Source organism: Colletes latitarsis, chromosome 2 (genome assembly GCF_051014445.1).
Source record: "Colletes latitarsis isolate SP2378_abdomen chromosome 2, iyColLati1, whole genome shotgun sequence".
Lineage (NCBI taxonomy): Eukaryota > Metazoa > Arthropoda > Insecta > Hymenoptera > Colletidae > Colletes > Colletes latitarsis.
The window spans coordinates 20,930,292-20,953,993 of record NC_135135.1 but is presented as its reverse complement, the minus strand read 5'-3'; the positions used below and the strand labels follow the sequence as shown (position 1 = coordinate 20,953,993).

General features: G+C 47.6%; 1 protein-coding gene across 1 annotated transcript in view; it reads right to left on the bottom strand.

Moving 5' to 3' along the window:
- Nucleotides 1-23,702, bottom strand: part of Su(var)3-3 (lysine-specific histone demethylase Su(var)3-3) — an 85,462-nt gene that overhangs the window by 61,615 nt on the left and 145 nt on the right. The window contains exons 2-10 of the mRNA XM_076784064.1: nt 23,025-23,253; nt 22,722-22,873; nt 22,489-22,650; nt 22,293-22,409; nt 21,852-22,028; nt 21,501-21,764; nt 21,302-21,439; nt 21,154-21,227; nt 20,918-21,066 (exon numbers count right to left, since the gene is read on the bottom strand). Coding sequence (XP_076640179.1) covers nt 20,918-21,066; nt 21,154-21,227; nt 21,302-21,439; nt 21,501-21,764; nt 21,852-22,028; nt 22,293-22,409; nt 22,489-22,650; nt 22,722-22,873; nt 23,025-23,253 — 1,462 coding nt within the window. The remainder of the gene's footprint in view (nt 1-20,917; nt 21,067-21,153; nt 21,228-21,301; nt 21,440-21,500; nt 21,765-21,851; nt 22,029-22,292; nt 22,410-22,488; nt 22,651-22,721; nt 22,874-23,024; nt 23,254-23,702) is intronic.

Sequence of the window (23,702 nt, the reverse complement as noted above, 5' to 3'; positions counted from 1 at the left end):
TGCCTCGAACTCACGATCCGCTCGAGAGGCTCGAGAGCTCTCCTTGTAAATTACCCTCTGCCCACCGCCCCCCCCTCTTGCCAATCGTATCTCCTCTCCGCCACCAGAGGCACACGCTCTCCGTCTCTCCTCCGTACCGGTCCTCCTCCTCCTTCCCCCTACCTCTCGTACCGTGACACCCACCTCCTCGCCCCGCTGCACGCGTTGTTTACAATGCACCGACCGAGCCTAATGAATTTCCATTCGAATAAAAGCGTACACGATGATAATTATGATTTACGGCGGTGCCGACGAGCTCCGGTGGACGCAACGCGCGAATCAACCTGGCGCGCGTGCAATCGCGGCTGGGATTCCAATAATGTTTGCACCGAAAAAAATAAGAGCCGAACCCGTTGCCTCCACGCCCGGGACCGGGACCTAACCCGGACCGTTTAACGTATCCCAGGAATTGAATTTATTAGCAACCGTTCAGCTTCTCACCTTGCGAATACGAGAACGTTATCGCTGAACCATTTCACCGATCCAGATACCTACGGTTGCTACCGAACATCGGAACGTATTATCGCGTGACTATTCTGACGACTGCAAGTTTTAAAACGACGATATACTTGGACGAGGTAACGAGTTGAGAAATTCGAAACCGACAGTGCGAAGATAGTAATGGTAAGTAGAGAAACATGATCTAGCAATTCAAATAGAGACGTAACCATTCGTACGAAAATATGGCGAAAACGATTGGTTTCAAAGAGATAAAAGGGATCTCGAGATTCCTATACCCTCCAAAGGAACAGCCGCTATTAATGCAGGACAATGACCTCGGCAGGAGGTCGTTCAAGATCGCGATCACATAACGAAGCGATCATTAAAGTATCGGTCTTGGACTTGTCGACGTAAGCTGTGCTTTCAAAGTAATTACATGGATGCGGTTGAATCCCGACAACCATTTCCGATGGTTTTTTCTATCGCGGCCGTAAAATACACGCGCCGAGAGTTCGCGAAAGACTGGAAGACAAAGCGACGTCCACGAAATCGTTGCACGGCGTGCTCGAGTCACGATCGAGAACGCGTTAAAAACGAAGGATCCGGGATATTTAAAGAAACGTCCCTGTATCGTGAACGCGCACGGCCGTCCAACCGGAAAATTATTATTATAATGACCGATAGATCCATTCGTCGATCGAACAGCAATAAGGAAATGCGGATCGGAATGTCTCGTTCGAGGCTCGCTTCTCCTTCGGTCTTGCCTGCCGTTCGTCCATTACTTCGCGCAAATAGAAGGCTACGTCGGTTCGGTGCATGCCTATTTGTCGGCATCTTCGGGGATATCGATATCCGCGTGCACCCAGAGATCACGCGAATACATCCGCTTCACGCGAGCAACGTAGAAAAATCAATTAGCTACCGAAAGAACGAGAAAACGCGACGAACGAGAGCCGTCGAGGGGACAAAGCGGTGGTACGGGTTTTTTACTCGATCAGGATCGAGTACAAGGATTAAAGGAAAGACGGATTATTGCGAGCAAAGGATCGCCGAAATCGTTTTAAAACGATATACGATATCGTTCGATATATTACGGTAATTACCAACCACAAACGGATCAAAAGAAGAGGTACCTTTTCTTTCCAAGGAAAATGTCCCTCGAGGGTAATTTGATCCTCTCGCGAGTAAAATTATCTCTCTAACGACGCGGAGATCCGATCGAGCAAAATCTAGCACCTTTGTGTCGAACTTGGTCACGATAGGGAGAGGACGTCTTATATCTCACGAGGCGCGGGACTTGAAAAGGGATCCAATTATCTTGCACGCAACGCGTGTAGTCCAAGGCACAATTTTCCAGCGGCAACGGCCAAAAAAAAAGGAAACGAAAACAAAAAAAGAAAAAAGAAGAGCAATGGTCCCAAGCGCTGTACGAATCGAAATTCAGCGAGGATAGCGGTTGTCGTAACCGAGCCGAGAGCAGGCAAGTCGATTACAGGATAATTGGACGACCGTTCGACCCTTGACTTCTCTAATATCATTTCGGGAACCAATACTAGTCTCTCGTGAGTCGAGCGTTCCGCTCGCTGCCCCTCAATTAACTCGGAAGATCACGCGTTCCCTCCGCCTATTCATCTTGCTCTCGGCAACTGAACAATTTCACTTATCGTTACAATGGTGGCGTTTTTTATGCAAACAATGTTTCGAACGAGACAAGGACCTAAACGTGCAACTGAAATTGTCAGTCTGGACCGATCGTTTAAGAGATCGCCTCGACGAAGCACGAATGCAGTTTCTTTTTAAAAAAGCTATTGCGAAGATAATAAACCCCTCTTTATCAATTTTCTGTACCTTGATCGCGAGTCATCCACCGTTTCATAAAATGGAATATTTCTTGAACGACGCTCGCGAAGACTTGCAAATTCAGTTGCATAAAATTCAAAAAAAAAATCCAAATTTTCACTACCGATCGCCTCGTTGCGAATCATGTTCGGGAGACATGCTCGAATTACCGAAGGATGGCTTTCAAGATGGTCGGTATTTAAAGTAGGAAATCGCGTGGCACGTAATAACGTTCCAGGACCGCGGGGGAAAAAATACACACGGAAAACCGAATACTCGGATACGTACACGCGCGCACACAGCCACGCCGTCGAAGCCTTCAATTATCGTAGACTTGGCAAATGCTGCTATTTTTCTGGCAATATGCGCGCGATCGGCGTTGCGTGTGTGTCTGCACACGCAGAGCTACACACTAGACACGAAACCCGTGGATCGCGGCGCACACAAAACGAAGAGGATGACGTTCGTGCACACACGACGGAAACTACGTATCTTGGCGGGCCAGTCCGACTATATGCCCTCCCACTTGATCCTTACTCTTCGACCACTCGACAATACTTGTGTAGGAAATGCTTATGAATTATCTATTATGTAGTACATCGTGTCCACGGGTCCGCGCGTGTACTTTTCAACGATCCGGAGCTGCACGGAGCTTCGCCAGAACGTTAAATCCTCTCGGAAGGTCCGCGGAATACCACGGTGCAGGGCAACGATCAAAATATTCTAGTCAAGAGCGGTCCGCGGCCTGAGCTAGCGCATCCTGGATCATTCGTTGACGCACCGAGTTCTTTCTACTTTTACGCTTTGTCGTACGCGAGAAGAATTCGATTACTCGTAAACAAACGTTTCGTCGATTATCGAGAAACGACACGTAGGGAATACACAGACGGCGATTTCGTTCGGCATTTGAATTTCTCATTCACGAGCTAGGTCAGCGTTTTAAGTTGTTCCACGAAGTTGCAGGGAGCAGCGAAATATCACGGTGCCGACGAGGAGCGTTCCGCAGTCACAAAATTGTAGTCACGAGCAGCATGCCAAAGGGTAGATTACGAAAATGACCGGTCTTGCGTCAATCCCCTCGTTTACACGCCGTAAGTTATACGTGTTAAACCGTAAGCTCCGCGGAACGCCGGTCTCCGCTACAATTCCTTCTTCTCGTAATAAATCAATCCCGAGACTCGGGCAAATATTTATTTTCTTAATTCAATTACCAGATACTTATCCGTCGGTTTATACGAGTTATCCGTTTATTTATATCTCTTTCTAGCGCATTAACCTATCAATGTCTTTTGACAACTATATCGAGGACAACTCGCTTGCCATTCACGATCTTTCCGAGGCTCGATAAAAATTATTCCACGTAAATCTTGATCGTCGAACGAAAGATCACGGACCGTACTAACGATCTACCGTCACCTTTCAACGACGTGCCCTACTAATGGTCGCTGGAGATGGGAAGGGGAGGCGTGTCCAATGTCACGTTTCGCAGACACGAGTAATTAAATCAAAAGTCATGTTCCGAGCGTCCAGCTTGTCCTTTTACGCGCGACTCTCGACGTTAAGACGCTCGTCACGTGGGAGTACGAGATATCCCATTGTCCTGCGGCTCGATCAATCACCGCGGCAACCGTTCGGCGAATTCGAATATGATTTTCGAAAGCGAATAAATAACCGTGACATTATTCCCTTACACGATACTCCTACGAGGCGTACAATGCCAGACATCGTCTCAATTACTCGGGACCCTAATCCCAACCCCCTCGGGTACGTTCGATGTCATCGCGAATCCTCCGCCCCAACATCCGCAACAAGGTTGCGTCGAAATGGACGCAAACCGGAGACGAACTACACCGTCCGCACCGGCGCAGTAGTACGGATTTGGAAATTTAGTGCCATTTTGCCAAACGATTATTAACTTTGCGATATCGATAACCGACGATCGTTTCGAGTCGAGCATCGATGCAAGTAGAAACAGCGAGTAACGAACAGACGCGACAGTCAAACGATCGTAAACCGTATGCGGAGAGGAGTAATTTTGACATTTTAGTTGAAATTTCGGTATATTTCTCGATAAGGCCGACGAGATATTTTCTTGTACGGTCGAGCAGGTTCTAAACAAAGTTAACTCCGCAACGGCTTGTCTACAAAAGAGAATCCTCGCGACCCGAGTCTCGTTCTAATGCCCGGAGCTATGTCTCGAGACTCCGAGGCCTCTGAATACATTAACCAGACGTACTCGAAGTCACCAGAAGAGGAGGCGAGAGAAGGGAGAGACAGAGGAGCCACACGTGGCTGGATGGAGACACGATCTCTCTCCTATTTAGCTGTACCGTACGCTCGAATCCTTTGCTCGGTAATCCGCGAGGGAACTGGAAATTATATGGTAATGAAGTGCTTCTGAGAGAGCATCGTAACGCCGCCGAGTGGAAAAACAATACGATTTTACTCGGAGAGAATTTAATAGACCGATGCAGGCGACGATGCTAGCGGCATTGCACGGTGCTGCAACGATGCAACCAGGCCGCGGCGGTGGCGGCGGCAAGCTGAGTGCAGTTCGTGGTATTTGATATCGACATAATCGGCGTGCCGCGGGCTGCTCGCTGGTAAATCCGGCTATCTCGCTCTCGGCTTTTCCTTTCACGAGAGAAAGAGATTCCGCGTGGCCGGGCGCGCGGAATCGAGCGCGAACCACGCGCAACCTGCATATCGTTCCGTTCTAGTCCGATGCGCTACGCTCTCTTTCTCTCTCCTCCTGGTCCCACTGTTTCCATTCTGTTCTGACTGGTCGAGGCACGATCGGTCCGTCCGTCCGTCCGTCCGTCCGTCCGTTCACCGTGTTTCTCGATTCCGCGAGCCTCGCCTCGTCTTACACGCGCCATCCATTTCGATGCGAGCTTGCCGCCACGCCGCGAAGATCCTTCGAGAGCGGACGGGAACGTATTGCGAACGAAGGACGGGAGATTTGTACGGGCGATCGCTCGGCTAGCCGTAAATTCTCGAGACTCGATGCGATGGAACGTTGGTTGGGCGCGAGCTTCAGTCCGACGACGATTAGAACTTGGACGCGGTTCGAGTTTTAGGGAATACGTTGGATGAACGGTGCAAACGCGCCAACGCGCCAACGAGGAGGAAACTTGGACCACGCGAATCTGTATAAATTACCCGGCAAGCGTGAAAAATCGCTGGTAATCTCGTACGGCGCGCGTTTTATTTCGAGGCATTAGCGTCTAGGTAATTTTCAGTATGCGTGGCTGATAAATGCCGCGAAGATACACACGCATAAATCTCGCGGCGTTCGCCGGTAGAGATAGGCGAGGCTAAAAATACCGTGGCGCACTTGACGGGACCCCTTCGATTGGTTAGAGAAGTCCCTCCTGTCGTGTTTCACCGAAAACTGGCCTCCGCAGGTAGGCACGAAATATACGCGGGCCAAACGAATTTATAGTGCGCCGGTTAATATGCGTTGGTCCCCTTGACCCGCATGTTCCTCTTACGCCATAAATCCTCCGCGGGAACGACCACGGAATACTAAAACACTTCGATCCCCTCAAGTCGCCTCAAACGAACGAACGGATCCCACTCTCCGGAAGAACATAACCGTTCCGCGAGCCTTCCCCATCAGCCCGAAGATATCCGCACACCTACGCTCCTCGTCCGCACCAACAATGGCCGGCTTCGGAAAACGAGGATCAATGCGAGTGGATATCGTTGTAAGCTTCGGCCTTCTTCTCTCTCTCCGTCTCCCTTATTCTCGTTCCCTCTGCCTCGCTCAACCTCGCGCTCTAAATCGGAACGGCCGGGTATTCGGTTTGACTGCTAAAAGGGTTGACTGTTAAAGCGAAAACGACCGATACAGCTCGACGCGTAATCTCCTTAGCCCTCTCGAGAGAGAGAGACCCCTTTGACCCCTTTCGGGCGCATTGGTTTCCTCGATTCTTCTTCCCTCGTTCCCTTTTACCGCCTCTCGACACACCCTGCGAAATTACACTTTGTCGGTTGACCCGCCAAGTGGATTCTACGCGGGACTCTGCACGAGCTTTCTTCTCGCGAGCTTCGCGGGTTTATGGTCCTTCGAAGACGGGCTTCAAACTAACTGCCTCGATCCCTCGACTATGGGGCATTGTATTACCCAGTCTGCTAACCGTTTCCGATCGAATCGTTTCGTCATTAAACAAAGTATTGATAGAAACGAATAACGAGTGTACGTCGTATAAACGCTAACAGTAAAGAGTCGCGGAATACTCTTAGCCTGGATCCATTTTCTAGGACATTGCAGTTTATGGTTTAGCAATTTTCTTAATGGCATAATATGATTTGCGACGCATAGCTTGCATCTCATCCCCTATTTCTTCGCTACCCGCAACGTTTCGTCTTGTGGCGCGAACGCGCGTCGCAGGATAACGGGCCGCGTGCAGAACGCAATATGAGGGAGTAATATATTTGCTGGAAAAATGTATGCATGTGTAACAATTACGTTAGAGCCGTACGGGTCGGGACGGGAACGGGCGAACGTCGAGTGGCGAGGTAAGTAGAATTTATTACAAGACGCGTCGTAATAAATTTCACCTATCTCGCGAGTCTCCCGCGAACACTTCTTTAATTAAAAGCAGGAAGCTGCACTATAACCGTGTGCTAATTAATCGAAAGATTGTTTTATCTTATCGGCCGGTATAGGAGGCGGACGGACGGACGGTTCGAACTCGCGCGCGATGCCGAATTCTAATAAAAGCACGCCGACTGACGAATCTTCGGCGCGTGTGCAAACGAACAAACGAACAAAAAAAGCGAAAGAAACCTGGAAGAAGGAAAGTTGGGCAATCCATTACCCGGGGACTGGTCGACTCGCCGGACGCTGGCGGCGTTCGAATCCACAAGATCCACTCACGAAACTCGCGACGCGAATAAATTCGCGGACCGACCGGCCGCGCGACAAATTCGTCCTCCTCTCCAAGGACAAGCTCTCGCCGGTCGATCCCTTATCTCGCAGCCACTTTCGAACGCTCTATCTCCTCGAACGTTTCCTTATCGGCCATTCATCGATTACCCTTTGATACCGGTCATATTTCCCGCCGGTATTCCAAGAGGAACAAAGAACGCGATGGAGCCACGGCGAAACGACCACGCGGGGCCCGCGAGAGGATGAATGAGAGTACGGCTGAATAAGAGGACAGAGAAAAAGTTGGGCAATCCATTAGCCGGGCTTACCAACTCGCTAGACGTCGGCTCTGAAATCCGCGGTTGCGTTCAAGAAACTTCCGTCAAAGCTCCGCTCGCCAGGGCTAAAGATGCGCAATCTTTTCTTTCTTTCTTTCTTTCCTTTTTTTTACCTCCTCCCTCTACCGATAGAGGAAATACCATCATCGTCGCGAAGCTCGCTGTACGAAATATCGACGAGCACCGGTATAAAAAGGAGGGCTTCGCGGAAGACGGTGCGAAAAGTTTGGCAATCCATTAAATGAACGGACCGGCATCGGATCAGCATCCGTGGTCGTCGATTTTGCAAATCCTCCATCCAAGTTCCGTCAAACTGTAGTTTACGGCGCGTTAGGCGCGAGCAACTTTCCGCGAACACGCGCGTATTCCAAGTTGGACGGTTATCTTGGAATATCGTCTCGACTCCCGTATCCACAATGCGGCCGAGCAAAGGTCACGGTTCGCTCCAAGCTCCGGCATCGAGAAACTTTTAGAAAATCTTGACAACGCGAGGGTCACCGTTTAACGAGCTCTTTCCGCACGACGAATAATGGAATCGAACATTTTTTCTTCCTCGGGGAATCGAGGATGCGCGATAAAAGCGTCGTTTAACGTTCGCGAATAACACCGGCGCGTAAATAATAGCCCGGATCGGTAAAAACACGATCCATAAAGATAGCTCGTTAACGCGTTGGCTCGCGAGGCGAACGAGGACTCTATCTCGCCGAGCTGCTTTACGACCAAGATATTCCAGAAATCTAAATGAATGCGTAAATTTCGCCCGCGTCAACGTAATTGATCGAATCGCTGAGAACGTCCACCTATAAGGACGGCCGATAATCGCGCGGCAAACGGCAATTTTATTCGTTGGCCGACAGGTTCTCGCGAACGTTAACTCCTACCGGAACGAGCGTGCAACGAGAATGCGACAAACTGTCCCCCCGGCCGACTCTTATAAATTTCGAAATTCTTTGTAACGTTTACTTCGGTCGATCTTCGGAAGCCCCGCGCCCCCTGCGACCAAAAGAATCGACGGAACCGACGACGAGCAATTACGGGAACGCGAACGAGCCCGACTTTGTCCCATCGAACGCGTTTTACGATCCAAAAGCTTCGAGAGCACCCATAACCGTATAAATCTCGCGGCGTTCCGGCCGCGTGAAAATAATGGATTGAATCGCGGAGGGATCTCCGGCCATAAAGACAGCTCATAATCGCGGTATATCGCCTAAGTAAACGACGAATCCGGTCTAACTGACCGCTTTATTGTCCGGGACTGTCCGGAAAGCCCGATCACCGTGTCCGTACGAGCTCGTATCCCGATGTTTACTCGGGGACCACCGCTCTGGGTCTACCGTACACACAAAGAATCGACACGCGAGAACGAGAAAAGGGAGGGGGGTCGCGGCGGTCTGATGAAGTGGTTCAATAAAACGTATCAATAAAAACGATTCATAGTCGTGGACGAAAGGCACGCACGCGAGTACAACCGATGGTGGTGGGGCCCGGAGAAGAAACGTAACCGTAAGAAGAGGAAAGTTGGTCGATCCATTACTCGGGATGACCGAGAAGAGAGTCCAGTCCGGAGCTCTCTGGACCGCGGCCAGGCCTCGAATCCCCGAGTCCACTCTTGCAAGTTCCGTCAAGGCTAAATCCGCAGGGGCGGCCCCTTTGTGCCGATGTCCGCGCTTCTGCATACATTCTCGCCCGATAAATATACCCTTTGGCAGTGTAATCCAGCTCCGCGCGGATTCCTCCAGCACCGGTAGCTTCTGAGAACCTGCCCGGAGCTTTGAGCGAACGCGGCAGAAAGACTCCAAGACCCACCGAGCACGCTTCTTTTCTCCTCTCTTGGATACGCAACACCGAGACGCTTCCTCCCTCGACGTTTTACCCTACCTCCAACCCACTTTCCCCCTCCAGCCGACAGCCGACCATTTTCGCCTGTTCCTCCCTCCGGGTGCGGACTGCGTTACGCGAGACGCGTCCGGAGGCCACGCACGCACCAACACGCGAGCCACAAAATTGTTTCTATTCGCTCTCCTTTGCCCACCCCACCCCACGCCACGTTCTCTACCCCTCTTCCGTCTGGTTCCTCACGGCACGACTTACAGATTGCGTACAAATAATCCGCGGAATCCCAGCCAGCCCTAACCGACCACCCCCGAGAACATTCATGTTCTCAACAATTCGCTCTTCGACGACCCGTAAAGCTCGAATCACGGCTTTCGAACGATTCAAAGTTTCCAAGGCTAAGTTTCGAACGCGATAAGTAAAATTGCTAAGTTTTTGTTTTCGATGGAGCCAACGTTAAGAAATCGCAAAGAACGCGCGCGATTTTGTACGAATCTTCTCGCATGTCTGTCCATTGCTCGTTATTTCTACTTGCGATGGTCGTACCGCGTTATTTGTTTCCATTGGTTTTAACTAGTTAAAAGACGGTAAGATTAACGATAAATAGAAATAATACCGTATCGCAAACAATGGTTAACCCTTTGACGAGTAAATTTTTTTCGATCGGCCATACTCGTGCAAGAATTCAGAACAGTAGCATAAGTAGAAACAACGCGTAATGGACAGACACGTAAGACGAGCCATACTGGATCGTGCGCGTACGCAATGAATTACGAACGTCGCTTATGTCCGTAGAATGATTTTAGCTACCTTTTTAAAAAATTATTTCTTCCTTTTGTTAATTCTTGGATCAGAAAAATATTGCAATGTTTTTTTATTAACGTTCCAAGGTCTCCGAAGCAACGGTACTTTCTCGACACGGTTCAGCAATTCGATGGATCGAATAACGAGACGGTATTCGTCGAATTTCAATTTTTTATCGCGGCCTCTCGTTTCGCTATATCACACTGTTTCGAACCGCAGTAAATTTCCACCGATCGAAACACTTTCCATATTAAACAATTCTTCGGGTTTTTATCGCGAAATTACTCGGAGGGCAACGTTTTTATTCCATATTCAGAGCTAATCGAATATCCATTTCCGTTATTAATAGCATTCCGATGAACTGGTACGGCCGCACGGAGGTCAATAAAGATATACAATAGAAGGCCGAAACAACAATTTATAGAGCCATAAAGCTTGTCTCTACATGCGTTGGCCGGTTATACTCGGCAACTTAAGGGCCTAGCATTTGCTTTAACGGTCATTCGGCTCGACCGCGGATATTGGAAAAAAGTTGCCGATCCCCTGCTAGAATTCCGCTGCGTTTTTGCAACTGAACCGCGGGACCGATGGACAATGTACACGGGGCATCTTGTAAGATTAATGGCGATGTGTCTACACCTACGAACCACGTACTTTGTGCTTATATCACCGAAAAGAAACCTGGTATACGGATTTGTAACGGCACGCTACGATCAGCTACACCGATAAAATCGAAATCGAAGAGCCACGATGGTGAGAAACGATTAGGAGATCGCCCGGCTCAAATGACTTCATCGCTCGATCGTTTGCGAAAAACCTTTCGTTTCGCTATGCATGTATTGGGCGTACGCTCGCGCGGTTACAACATTCGTCTGGTTTTTTGGTCGCGAATTCGGATCGCCGAACAATTTTAATTGGGTTGAATACGACACCCTCCAAAAGCAAAACCAACGAGCAACGGATCGTCGGAACGGATTAGCCGCGCGCGATTGTATTATTATCCCACCGGCAGACGGATATCGAGAAACGAATGGAAATTTCGCGTGGGAGAAAAAAAGGATCGAGAGCGGCTCCATACCGCGAAGATGTTCCTGGGATAGGCGATTCGGCCGTGCCACGTGTGTACACGATCCTCCCGGCGAGTCTCGTTAAATCCAAACAGGCGAAATTCGACGTACCGCGCAATATAATATAGTATTGTAAAGCAATATCTCCTGAAAGGTAGCCAGGGTGGCGGTGGTGGTGATGGTGGCGGCGGAGGGAACAGGTTTTTCAAGCGGAGCCCCGAAACGACGACGACGTATGCTTTGCTGTGCGGGGTGCAATAAAAATTTTTTAATAAAAAGCCTCACCTGCACCGCGGCCGATTTGTTAGCTTCTTTGTGGGGTTCCAGCGAGTCGAAGCAAGAGAGTGGCAACAGAGAGAAAGAGTTGAGAAACGAAGGAGGGTAAGACGAGGTGGAAAAAGAGAAAGAGGGAATGGTCCAACGGAATGAAAGAACAGAGGCAGAGAAAGAAAACGGCGCCATTATGACGTGCGATTGGAGTTTGCTGCTTGTTTGGTAGGAACGTATCACGTGTCAATACTTTTCCTTTTCGTTCTGTATGTAAATTCGAGCCCCATGGGGGCGCGAGGGCAGCATCAATCAATGGCAGACGGCAGCTGATTAAAAATTGCGCAACACCATGAATTATTAATGCGACAATAAACGTGCAAATTCTAGTACGCCACTCCGTGTGCATCGGCGTCGTTTCCTTTAACTCGCGATCTCTCGACACTTTGTCCGTTTCGACGGGACGAATTTTTCGCGGCAACGAAACACGCGCCAAGGATCGAGAGAACCGATCGAATCGAGACTAAATTGGCGCGAGATCTCCATGGTATACGGCGGTTCGCATCCGGTACGATACAACGATCGCGTCGATAAAATTAAGAAGAAAGGACGTAGCTCGACGATAACCGGATACCGCGAATCACGGTTTCACGCTTCGTCATGTTCGCCGAATGCGATTGTCCGGTGTGCATTTTTTGATGCGGCCGAGGCAAGCATTACCCAAGATAAAGGCAGAGCCTCGTGCCATAAACCTCGAAAATACGCGTTACACGGCTCGAAAGCCTGATCGGCGCGCATCCAGCGATGCTTCGTATAAATCGGGAAAGGGACACCGACGCGGCAGCGGGCGTGTATATTTCTTGGCGACGCTCGAGCGTCGAGCGTCGAGCGACGAGCGTACGCGCTTCCTGGAGAGGCTCGTTGACACACGGCAGAAAAAATCGGAATATTTCGTAAAACGAAGAGTGCGAGGAGCACCGCGCCGCGACCGGTCGCGTCGTCGTATTTTACACGACGGTCTGGTGCGCGGAACCTCCCACACAGGTAGTTATCTCGGTGACTTAATACCAGGTAATGTGCTCTCCAGTTACATCTCAGCCGATCTGGCTGGCTTGGCTCTCCCTCTCTCATCCTCCCTTTTTCTCTCTTCTCGGAGTTGGCCTGCCCTCTCGTTCGGACCGGACCGACCGATCGGTGGTCCGAACCAGACGAGAAGGCTATGGAAAGGGTGCTGGAGGAGCACCGAGAAAAGACGAGGGAAGAAAATTGAAGAATAAGAGAGGGAGAAAAAGGTGAAGAGAGGTGTTGAAGTTACTCGATCCCCGTTCCCGTAAACCTACGCGACGCGACAAAGCGATCCCGAGACTCCGTAGTGTGGATAGTTTATTATCGACAGGCCTGCGAGACTATTCGCCGTGTACACACATTTTCATTGTGGGAACGACGCGAGGGGAACCTGGGTAATAAGAATCCGTTCGTACGAGCCGATCCGGCAACCGAGTCCGTGTTAAACGGGCGCGATGGTTAGAATCTTAGACCGACGCTCGACGAGACTTTCCTCTCCTAGATCTGAAAAATCATTTTAACGAATCGCTCCGACTAACCGTTCTTTCGAAATAAATTAAAGAGCACCGGTCGGTCTTGATCGAAGATAAACCGTTTCGTATACTAAATTGCACAAAGTCGTTTCTCTTATTGCGCCCTTTCCTGCTTCGAGCAAAGAACAAAGAGATAACGGCACCGATTTCAATCCGTGAAACGACTGAAATCACCTCCCTTAAAGACTTTTTGATATTCCTGACTACGCAGAAGGTGCTGATAGATGGTTTAAATCGATCTCTCGGAGGGCTGGCGAGCTACATCGCGAAAGAGATCTCGAGAGGGAAGGAAGCGAGTACGGAGGCGGACGGGGCTAAAGAAAATTGAAGAGGAAGGAAAAAAGGAAAGCTGGAAGAAGTGCTGAAGTTACTCGATCTCCATTCCCGTAAACCTAGACGACGCGACAAAGCGAACGAAGGACTCCGGTTCCCCAAGGACGGTTTATCACCGTACGTTCTAAAACCGTTCAGCCTCGTCTGCGTTTTCGCGGCGAGAGTGTATTTGCCGGAATCGCAGCTCGTAAGAAGCGAGTAGCACGAGCGAGGAAAGCGATACGCGTGCGCTCGGGAACCTAAGCACGATCGCGCCGATTATAGGGACAATTATTATTATTTTATTTAGCGAAGCTGTTTTCGATATTGATATTTAATCTGTTAAGTAACGCTTAGGAGTAGAGAAAAAAAATCAACCACCCTCGACGATATCTTGGCGGAAATCGCAGTTTCGTTGTAACAAAAATTTAAAGATTACCATCGAACCCTCGGATTTACAGCGATCTATTCACCGACAGTTGCCCCGTATTGTTCGTGATTTCGTTGTGAGAGCATCGGCGAAGGGATCGCACCTAATAAGAATCGAATCGTACGAGCCAGGAAGTAACACGGTGTGTGCACTTTAGCAGCGCAACAACGAACGCGAATCGTACGGCAGTTAACCTATCGACAGATAGAGTTTCACTTTGAACAACCAGCCTCGCAGCAGTCGGTTAGCATTAACCGTGGATATTTATCGTTACGCGTCGATCGAACGAAAATCCATGCAAGGTAGGTACGCGTTGCAGGAATAGCGACTGTTTCGAGGTTTCGCGGCCGTTCTCGAAAAAATGTTAAATAAAACGTGAGGGGAAGATCGAATTCCGCGTCAGCGTTTCAAACGTAAATACAAATAGCCAACGGGAAAAGGGCCGACGACGCGGAGAGAACCCGAAACTGTTGCATCCGTGAATCGCAGCGAAAAGGAATCGAAGGAAAGATGAACGAACGTTGCAATTCTCGTAATAAATTCATCATCGAGATAAGCATCGGTTTTTCAGAGGATAATGTTTCACGTTCGCGAGGATACACGCAGTGGTCGATCGTTAATTATCACCGACGACGCGAGTCCCGAACTTTTCTATCGCCGCTTTAATGACCGTCGTTAGAGCGAGCAGCTAAGTTTTACGAGCAGCATAGGATGGCAGATTGAAAGCGGCTGGTCACCAGGTGCCGAGCTCCGTAGGCGACAGCAATCCGTGCCATCTGCTAAATCGGTCTCCTCCCCAGGCTGCTTCAAATTTTACTCGAAATTATTTCGTCCGACCCCACCTAATCTCGGTGGTCTACCTAAACAGCGTCCTTAAACGCTTCGACGCGACTGTTGCGATCGAGGGAAAAAGAGTCTTTTTAGACGTTACGTTTAGTAAAGTTAGTTCCAACGATTCGAGAAGCGTCGTGCCATCGAAGAAATATATTTGGCCAGATAGCGGGTGTTGGGACGTTACATCGGTAGGAATGGGCAACGGGGACACGTGCGAAAACAGACATCATCATCACGGCTGTTAAGTGAAAAGATAAATACCCGCGAAAACTCTCGAGGCCGATACTAGTTTTTTCGCGAGGCAAATGCACCGCGAAGGATGCTGAAAGGCCGGGTAATCGTCGTATGGCGTGTGGCCGGACATTAACATATAATGGTCAACGTCATTCTTCTCTCCGTCACGTTGGGCCCCGTTTAATCATTCTCGGTCACCCCGTCACGTAATCCCCTCTTTCGGAACGATTGTCAGGCCAGATTACCGGACATTAATTTGAAAAATGTAACGGCGTCGACGAGGGCGAAGCGTAAGCTTATTAGCCGAAAAAAACACGGAGTACCCGCGCCACCATCATTCGACGATTACGCCCGGGCGTTAAGGCAAACTTTTGCGCTTCGAATTTATACGAGGCAGTTACGCAACGCGTCGTACCTGGCCCAGAATCCGAGCTCCATCGCGCTATACGATATCGTTCAACTGCCAATTCGACTTACCCGCATCCCAATTTCACGGCCAGACTTCCCGTCCACGGAACACTCGTCCCGACGCTCAAATTATCCGAATAACTTAAGTCCTTCGTTATACCCTTGTTCGGGACTCCAGTTTCGACTGGTCAATAAGCGTAAGTAAGGAACCCTGAAACTTCTAATCAAGATGGCGGGAACGGGTATAATTAAAACGAGGGTCTCAACGACGGAAGCGGGGAGCTAACTGAACCGCAATCATACGAGTACTCTCGTACGAGTGTCGTGCGATCGCAATTTAACAGGGTAACACGAAAAATTCGAGATACGAAAGAATAGATCCTCCGCCGCTCGTAACACTTTTAGATGAAAATTCATATCGTTCGAGAACCTGTTGAAACTCCTCGTACAAATGCACAAGTATAGATTGCTTTGAAATTGTCTTGATTTATTCGCGCAACCACATCCTCGGAAGAACCCTGATTATTATAAAAGTATAAATAGAGCTGCTTTAAGACGAGTTTATACAATTTTCGTTGGAAAGGGCTATCTAGATAAAAAATGTGAGTAGGCGTACGTAACGAGCTTTTTTCATATTTCTCGTGTTGCGTCCACCCACGATCTTTGGAAGTGGCAGCTCACGAAACCTGGTGGCGTCTACAAATCAGGTTACAGCGATGATCGATGAGCCGGGCCGCCTAATTGAGAACGAAATTCGGTACGAATAACTCGCAGGGTGACGCACGATATCCGGTACCCATCGTGTCGGGAGAGGCGCACGCATAAATACAACCGGGCTGGCAGTGCGAGCGGACATAACCGATGACAGATTGGCAACGCGGGTTCTACAAAGTACGGAGGGAAATAATTCGTCGGCTCGACAACTTCATGACCCCTAAGTTACTTTCCGCGACGTTACAGTACATCTATCGGAGACTTAACGCCCTGCGCCAAGGAAATCCAGCGTGCCTACTGCAACCCGTGTGTAGGAAATTTAAACGCGTCATTCCGTGGTCTACGCGTGCGTGTGTACTCGCATAGCTTTGTTATCGGCGCGAATGCATCCAGCACCGCGCGCATAAATAACCTCCGGTGACGTTGCTCGGAAGTTGATTAACCCACGTGCCGCGAGACGAAGATACTTAATCGCGAGGAATGACGTTGCCCGACGCTCTTAAAGCTTCCCAGAGAGAGTGCGCTCAGGGACGCCAACCGTTTAACCATCTTCGACCGCGAAAAAACACGGTTACGACAAAATGTTGCTCCGATAAATAAAGCGGATTAGAGGTAATCGAAAGATCGAACGAAACACGCCTTTCTCGTTAACCAGCCGTCTCGGGAACGATTCAATTACCACCGGACGTACGATTTTCCAAGCTGGTGTTATTAATCAATGGTTTCGAGAGTACCGGGGCTGTTATCGGTCGATCTTGAGCACCTCTGGAGGCCAAGCGTCTATCTCTCATTCGGGTATATCGTGATCTAATGCACCATAGACGACCTAATTACGCTTCGACCGCGAGCCAGCACATTTCATGCTGACACGTAACGTCCCAACCCGTACCGACTTATCATCCGACTACCGGCCGATCTCTAATCAGACCCTTTGGTTTAACCGAATCAACCGTCGCTTTTGATCGTGAATCAAAGAGGAAATTCAACGATTAACCGTCAACTTTACATTCTCTTCTGTTCGATTAGCTTTTCCGTCCGAGAAAATCGCGATCGGTTCGAACGTGGCTTGTCCGTTGCTTTCTAGAAGACGCGTCGGTGTAGAAAGGGTCGCGCGATCGCGAAGGATGCGCAGTGGATAAAAAGAACGAGGCGGAAACGTGGAAGGGTATCGACATGGTCGAGGCAGGAAAGACTTAATCCCGAGACGCGTGTCAGTGAACCATTTGTTCAAGGGTGAAGAATGCCCGGCGCTAAGAAATCGGCTGGTCGACGCTTCACGGGCCGATAGGTGACGTTAAGAAGAGAAATCACGCGCATCACCGGCCAGAGGAGCATAGCCTGGATAGACTATATCGACAAGGTACCCTACCGCGACGCCGACACGAGGAACACTGTAAATGGTAAAGGCACAAACATCGAGAGCCGGTGGTACGACGGTGTGTACGGAGCGCGTGTGCACGGATAGGCCGAAAGTGGTCATGGGAAAGGTATCGGTGCGTTAAGGCCAAGACTGGATTCCGCGGGGCGAGGCCGGCTCGTTGGCGGGTAGGAGTGTACAAGGTCTTCGATACCTCGTAAATTACCACTCGGGGGCCCCCACTGCCAACCAGCTCTCGGCTCAACTAATGTTAAGCTGCCTACGTTTTCGTCCTCCCGGGGAAACACTGCTGTCCGCGACCTAACCCCCTTACAGAAAAAACACAAGCGCCGATCCGCGCCGTTTCGACGCATTCTATTTTACACTCTTTTTTCGGGGTGAACCTTGTCTTCGGCAAATGAGCCGGCCGACCATCCCGTTTATTTCCAGCCCTTGGTGCTAACACCGGCCGAATCGATCGGAGATCGAAAGCGAAAGCTCGTTAAGGCGCGCCAGGGATTGTATATTCCCCGATATTCTTTCGTTCGTAAATTTTCTGCCGGCCGAACGTTATTGGGAAACACGAAACGCGCCCAGAACCCACCATCCGAACGCGATCCTTAACACGGTCCTGATTTCGATCTCGGCCGAGGGAACAATTCGAACCTAGACATTCCGAATTCCTCGGCACGCCTTCGTTCGATGGACCTCCGACGCAACCATTTTCAAAATTTTACAATTTCCTACGCCTCCGCTCGTTCCAATTAATCGTAACCAACTTTTCTCTCGATTATTTACAATGACGAGAATATTAACTCTGTCTCTTCCTAGCTTGCCTTCTATTCTCAAGGGAGATTCTATGGCTGAAAATAAGTAAAAACCGTAGAAATGAAAAGTAGACTAAGAATTTCGACCGAATTCGAAAATGTTTCCCAAAAAAATACAGGCTTGGGGTTCGATGACGTTCGTTCGTAGCGCGAACGGATGTAACCGCGTCGTGCAACCCTCCATAAGACTGTCGTTGGAAGAGACAGAGATCGCCGAGGTGCGCGCGAAACCAACTTTACGACAATATAATTTTGGTAGCGACACACGAATGGTGTGGAATGCGCCGATCGGAGTCAACGAACGGTATAGAAGTCTTCGATACGTCGTAAATGGCCCATCCCCGACCCCCTTTCCAGCCGTATCCAGCTCTCCATCTCGATGGATACATGCACGTATATATACGCATAATATCGGGCTGCCTACGTTTTCGTCCTACCAATGGAAGACTGACAACGAACGAACGACCGAAAACACTGACGACGCGCCCAGTCCTCGCTCGCGAACAAAGCTCGGTAACTCTCTATTATACGACCGATCGAGAAAAGGAAGAGAAGACCGAGGCCACGCCGACGAATACGAGGCTCCGTACATTCCTGCATTTTAGTATCAAATTGTTTTTTCGCACGATCGTGCTGCGGATCGTTTGACCGTGTCGAAACCAACCAACGAACCAAGAGCTGATGAGAATGAAATGCATAGCAGCGATTGTCTTTGTTCCAACGATAAAATAATAGAGCATTCGTTCGAAGGAAACTATAATAAAAAAAATCTCTTTAGAATTTTTAACACGATTTGCATACTGCTGGGAAACAAAGTAGCTGTCGATAGCCTGGAAATCGTTCCAAGGTGACAGAAATTAGAGTCGGCGACATTCAAAGCGAAAAAGTATTTCAAAGAATATTTCAGCCTAAACGGTTTTCGGTCAATGGCTATTAACCCTGTGCAGCGGGATTCGTTTGAAACCGAGAAGGAATCGATGGTCCGTAAAGCAGAGTGGAGGACCGCGAAGAGTCCGTGGGTTCGGGCAGAACCGATTACATCGAAGGATCCCGACGTTGGGGCCCAACTTTTGACGGGGGGATTCACGAGAGAGCCTATTGTTGTGCTTAATTTAGCGTTAAATTGTTTACATCTCATTAATCGCCGGGAAGAACCTGCGGGCAGACCGTCATGATCATCGATGCACGTCAGTCATGGACCGTGGGCATCGCTTTTAATTTCGAATTGACCACCGTGGCCGAGCTGTACCCTGGTCTTGGAAAGAACGGACTATATCTCGCGTGTCTCTTGTTTCAACGTGTACGATGGAGGAACGTTCTCCGTCGAGTCTACGTCGCTCTCTAGCACGGTGCACTCGACTGCGTCAGCCACGAACGACAGTGGAGCAATATTGGAACTCGAGCTCGACTCGACTAGACCGGTTCGTTCGTTCACTGTCAGTCGAGTGCACTTCGCGGTAGCGACACACGCGAGCACGTTATTCCGCTGGGTTACGGTCGACCAATACAAAACGTCCAACTACGTCCACCTTGAACCGTGTCGCTCGAGTATCCTCTATTAACGCTGCGTTTACCGTTCGTTTGCTAGGGACAATGTTAACGTACCGAGACTCCTGAGCCTTTTGCGACATCGATTTCTATGCTTCAAATTGTTACAGGCTTCCGAGCGTGAACCGTATCGCCAAGATCGCAGCTAGAACCATCGGGGGGGTTTAAGAACCCGCTAAAATGTATTTCCGATTGTTACGTAACACGAAATACGATCGGTAGTCGAAACACGATAAACTGATCGCTCGAGACTACCGAACAACCATTCCCCTTTACCCTCCTACTCCGCTGCTAGTTGGTTGCGTAGTATAGATAACAAAATAAGTTTTTGGAATCCTGAGCCAAGCCTCGGGTACGCGTGCATCCCTAACGTAAGCGCAAATCGTACCCGGAAGTCGCTAACAGTTTTAACTGCAACATCTCGTACAGTGGTTCAAGCTGTATCGGAATGCCGATTATTTCCGGGGTGCTTTAGTCGGTTAATGTAAATACTTTGGATAAACGATTCGAGGAATAGTAACCCGCGCCGTAAACGCGGATTTGCCGTTGAGTCGGGGAACTGAGCCCCACGACAGTGTAAAATACGAAACCGCTTGATTATCTATGGTCATATTTCTCGTCGCCTTCGTTTTTGTTAACGCATTAGTAGACCCAAGCACAGCTACATGCTATGATCATAGTATAATTTCACATAATGAGAACTCTGGTAACCGATCGGTTAAGGGATACAACGACTATCTACACGGAATCTCATGCTATCGGCTTTCAATAAGGTTGATAAAGTCAACTGTACAGGTACAGACCGCGAGACTATCCGACGCCTGTAAAGGAGATGCAACCGGCGAATAATTCACCCGTTATCTATACCATCTACTGGCTGGTTAAGCAATTTCTCGAGAACGTCGATATAATGCCGTGTTCCACGCGTTACCGGCGAACAAGAATATTCTACGAATCACGCACGGTATATGAAATTAGAATGTTTTCCTACGTTAAACGCGCATCGACGAAAAACGCGTGTAATCAATAATAATCATAGACAATTTAACCATCGATATAACTAAATTCGAGTCACTTTCGCAGCGAAAGTGAGCGTAATGTATATAAAATAAAATATTTGTTTGCGTAACATGCAAGGTTGAATGACTTACCTGTTAGATGACTGCCGGTGAATTCAAAGTCGTCGTCCTGATCCCAGTGCTTTAGGCTCAAATTTGATAACGAAGTCGCGTTGGCAAACTCCAAATTCGCAAAATGCCAATCCAGTATTTGACGATCCTTCGAAGACAGGTACACATCACTGTTAACAAGGAACAAAGTTTCGTATGTTAACCAAAGTTTAATATAAACGATTATTTAAACGGTACAGGCTATACGTAAAATTTACCTTGGAGGAGAAGCCTCCAATTCCTGTAACTTTGCTTCGATTTCCTTTTGTTGTTCCGACAATTGATCCCACTCCTAACGCGCAGAAAATTAACGGCGTAAAATACGTAAATAATTATTACAACTGAACAGAATGTTATTAGATATACCTTGCACGCGTTATGAAGATCGCGTAATTTTGAACGTAACACGAATTCTTGCGTTATATCGCGTGTTTGTAGTTTACTTTCGGTCATTTCTTTATATTGCTTATTCAACTCGACCAAACGATCCATGATCGATATCATCTGTAACGTTCGATAAAAAACACTTTCAAAAACTGTAAAGAATAATTGTTAAGATACTTACTCTGTGTTGATTAGTGATAAGTCTTCCTTGAAGCGATAACACGGAACGTAGATGAGCAACTTGACGTTGTTTAACGCCTTGTTCTTGCAAACGTATCACCCACTCTAATGCTTGACCTAAAGACACGGGTCGCGTGTTACCACCCTGGCCAGTCGATCCAGCATTACCCACGTAATTGAAATCTAATTGATGCGAAAGATACGATGTTGCCTCCAATAACCTATTAAATTCCCTTTCTACCATTTCATCCTTATCTTTTGGAACCTGTTTGTGTCCAAAATGTGAAAAGTAAGCAACATTTTGAAACATGTCTTATTGTCATTGTATTTCCAAAGAAATAATTATAGTAACCGTTCGACCGTCGCTTTCGTACAAAGGACACTTTTGTCTAATTTTGTGGAGTTCCATATTAATTTGTTTACTAAGCGTTGTTACGGGATTCCCACCTAAACCTGTAACTACCATTGCACCAAGGTCAGCAATGTACGAAGATTTACGAAAAGTTGCAATGCGACCACCAACGCGATCCTATAAAATACGAAATACACGTAAAAAGTCGTACACCCTTTACGAAGGTGAGATAAATTGTATTCGTAAATAACGGACACAAATTTTAGGTTAGTTCTAAAACTAACTTCCGCTAATGGATTTTTTAATCCAACATCCAAACGAGCAAATCCGCGGGTAAAAGCTACGTTATGAACAAATCAAAAATTTTTATTCGTCGTTCGTGAATAAAATTTGCCCGAGTCTCTTTTGCAAATATAAACTACAATTTAGAATGATACTTACCCTTGCTTCGAGGACGATTACTTCTAAACCAAATTGCTGCATCTGTTGAGCTGCAGCTAAACCAGCAATACCTGCCCCAATTACAATTACTTTACCTAGCTTCTTAGTAGGTAATGGCTGAAATGAGAAGTTTGGTGTTAAAAGAAATACAACCTTGGATTAGGTTGGAAACAATAAATTACAAAACGTATATTACCTTAAATCGCTTGAATACACCAAAGTTTATAAAACCATGCCTTTCCAAAAATGCATGAATTCGACGTGCCAATACAGTGTCACTGTTATAAGGTGGTTCGATAGCTGGCAATGCATTTTCAACGATCAACTGTTGTTTTGGATTCTCGAGCCATAGTTGCAACTAAAATAAAAATTTACATCTGACAAAAGAAATACTTTATGAATGTGGGTCATTATTGTTATACGACGTACCAGTCTGTTTCTTATATGAAGGAAAACTTTCTGAGTTTGTGGTGGACCGCCGGAAACATCTGGGAAACAAGCTGCCTCTGTAGAAGTTAATTTATCGAATGGAAGACGACTTTGAAATGCTGCCCCTTCTAATCCATTAAGTAATTCTTTCACTAGAATTGAAAGTATACTTTGAAAGCCTTTTTCTCAAAGAAGAAATAATACTTTGTTAATCTTTTGTGGAACCAAGGTTATCTTATGTAGTTAAAGCTGTCAGGAATATCCCACCTTGGGACCACAAAGGATATGAAAAATATTATTTACCATGCGGATCTTCATGATCACTATCTTGATCATCTTCTTCTTTCACTTCCACTTTTGTTGCCGAAGATGTAGGAACAGATTGTGGCATGGCAGCATCAACTTCTTTCTTTACTTCAGGTACAACTTTTTTCTCTGGTGTTACTAGACCAGTTTTAGATTTCTCAGACGTGTCTGAAGCATTTTCATCCTCTAACTGATTATACTTTTCTTCCATTTCTCTATATTCCACCTACATACAGGTATAGATACAACAGAATGTACTGCCAATCATAATTTTTCACTAAATAAGGCTTAACAAGAGACAGAGATCCAGCTTGACATATAGGTTAAACAAGTTTGCAGCTATTTATGAATTAAAAGTTGTATAAAACGCTTTCACCTTGACAGATACGCACAAAATTCAACTCAATTAAAAAAGAACTAACTTATGATTGCTGACAAATTAGTTCAAACAACAAATAACTAATTTAATCAAAACATAACCTAGTCTACTTGTTTACAACTTAAAAACGTTTACTATGAGGACGTATACATTTTATTACACACACAAATTTATTTGCCTGAACAACAATACATAGAAAAATACAGATAAACGGACACTTGCTTCATATTATGAGAAATATTGTAAACATTTCAAATTAATCATAACAATACAAAAAATATCCATCGAAGCAAACA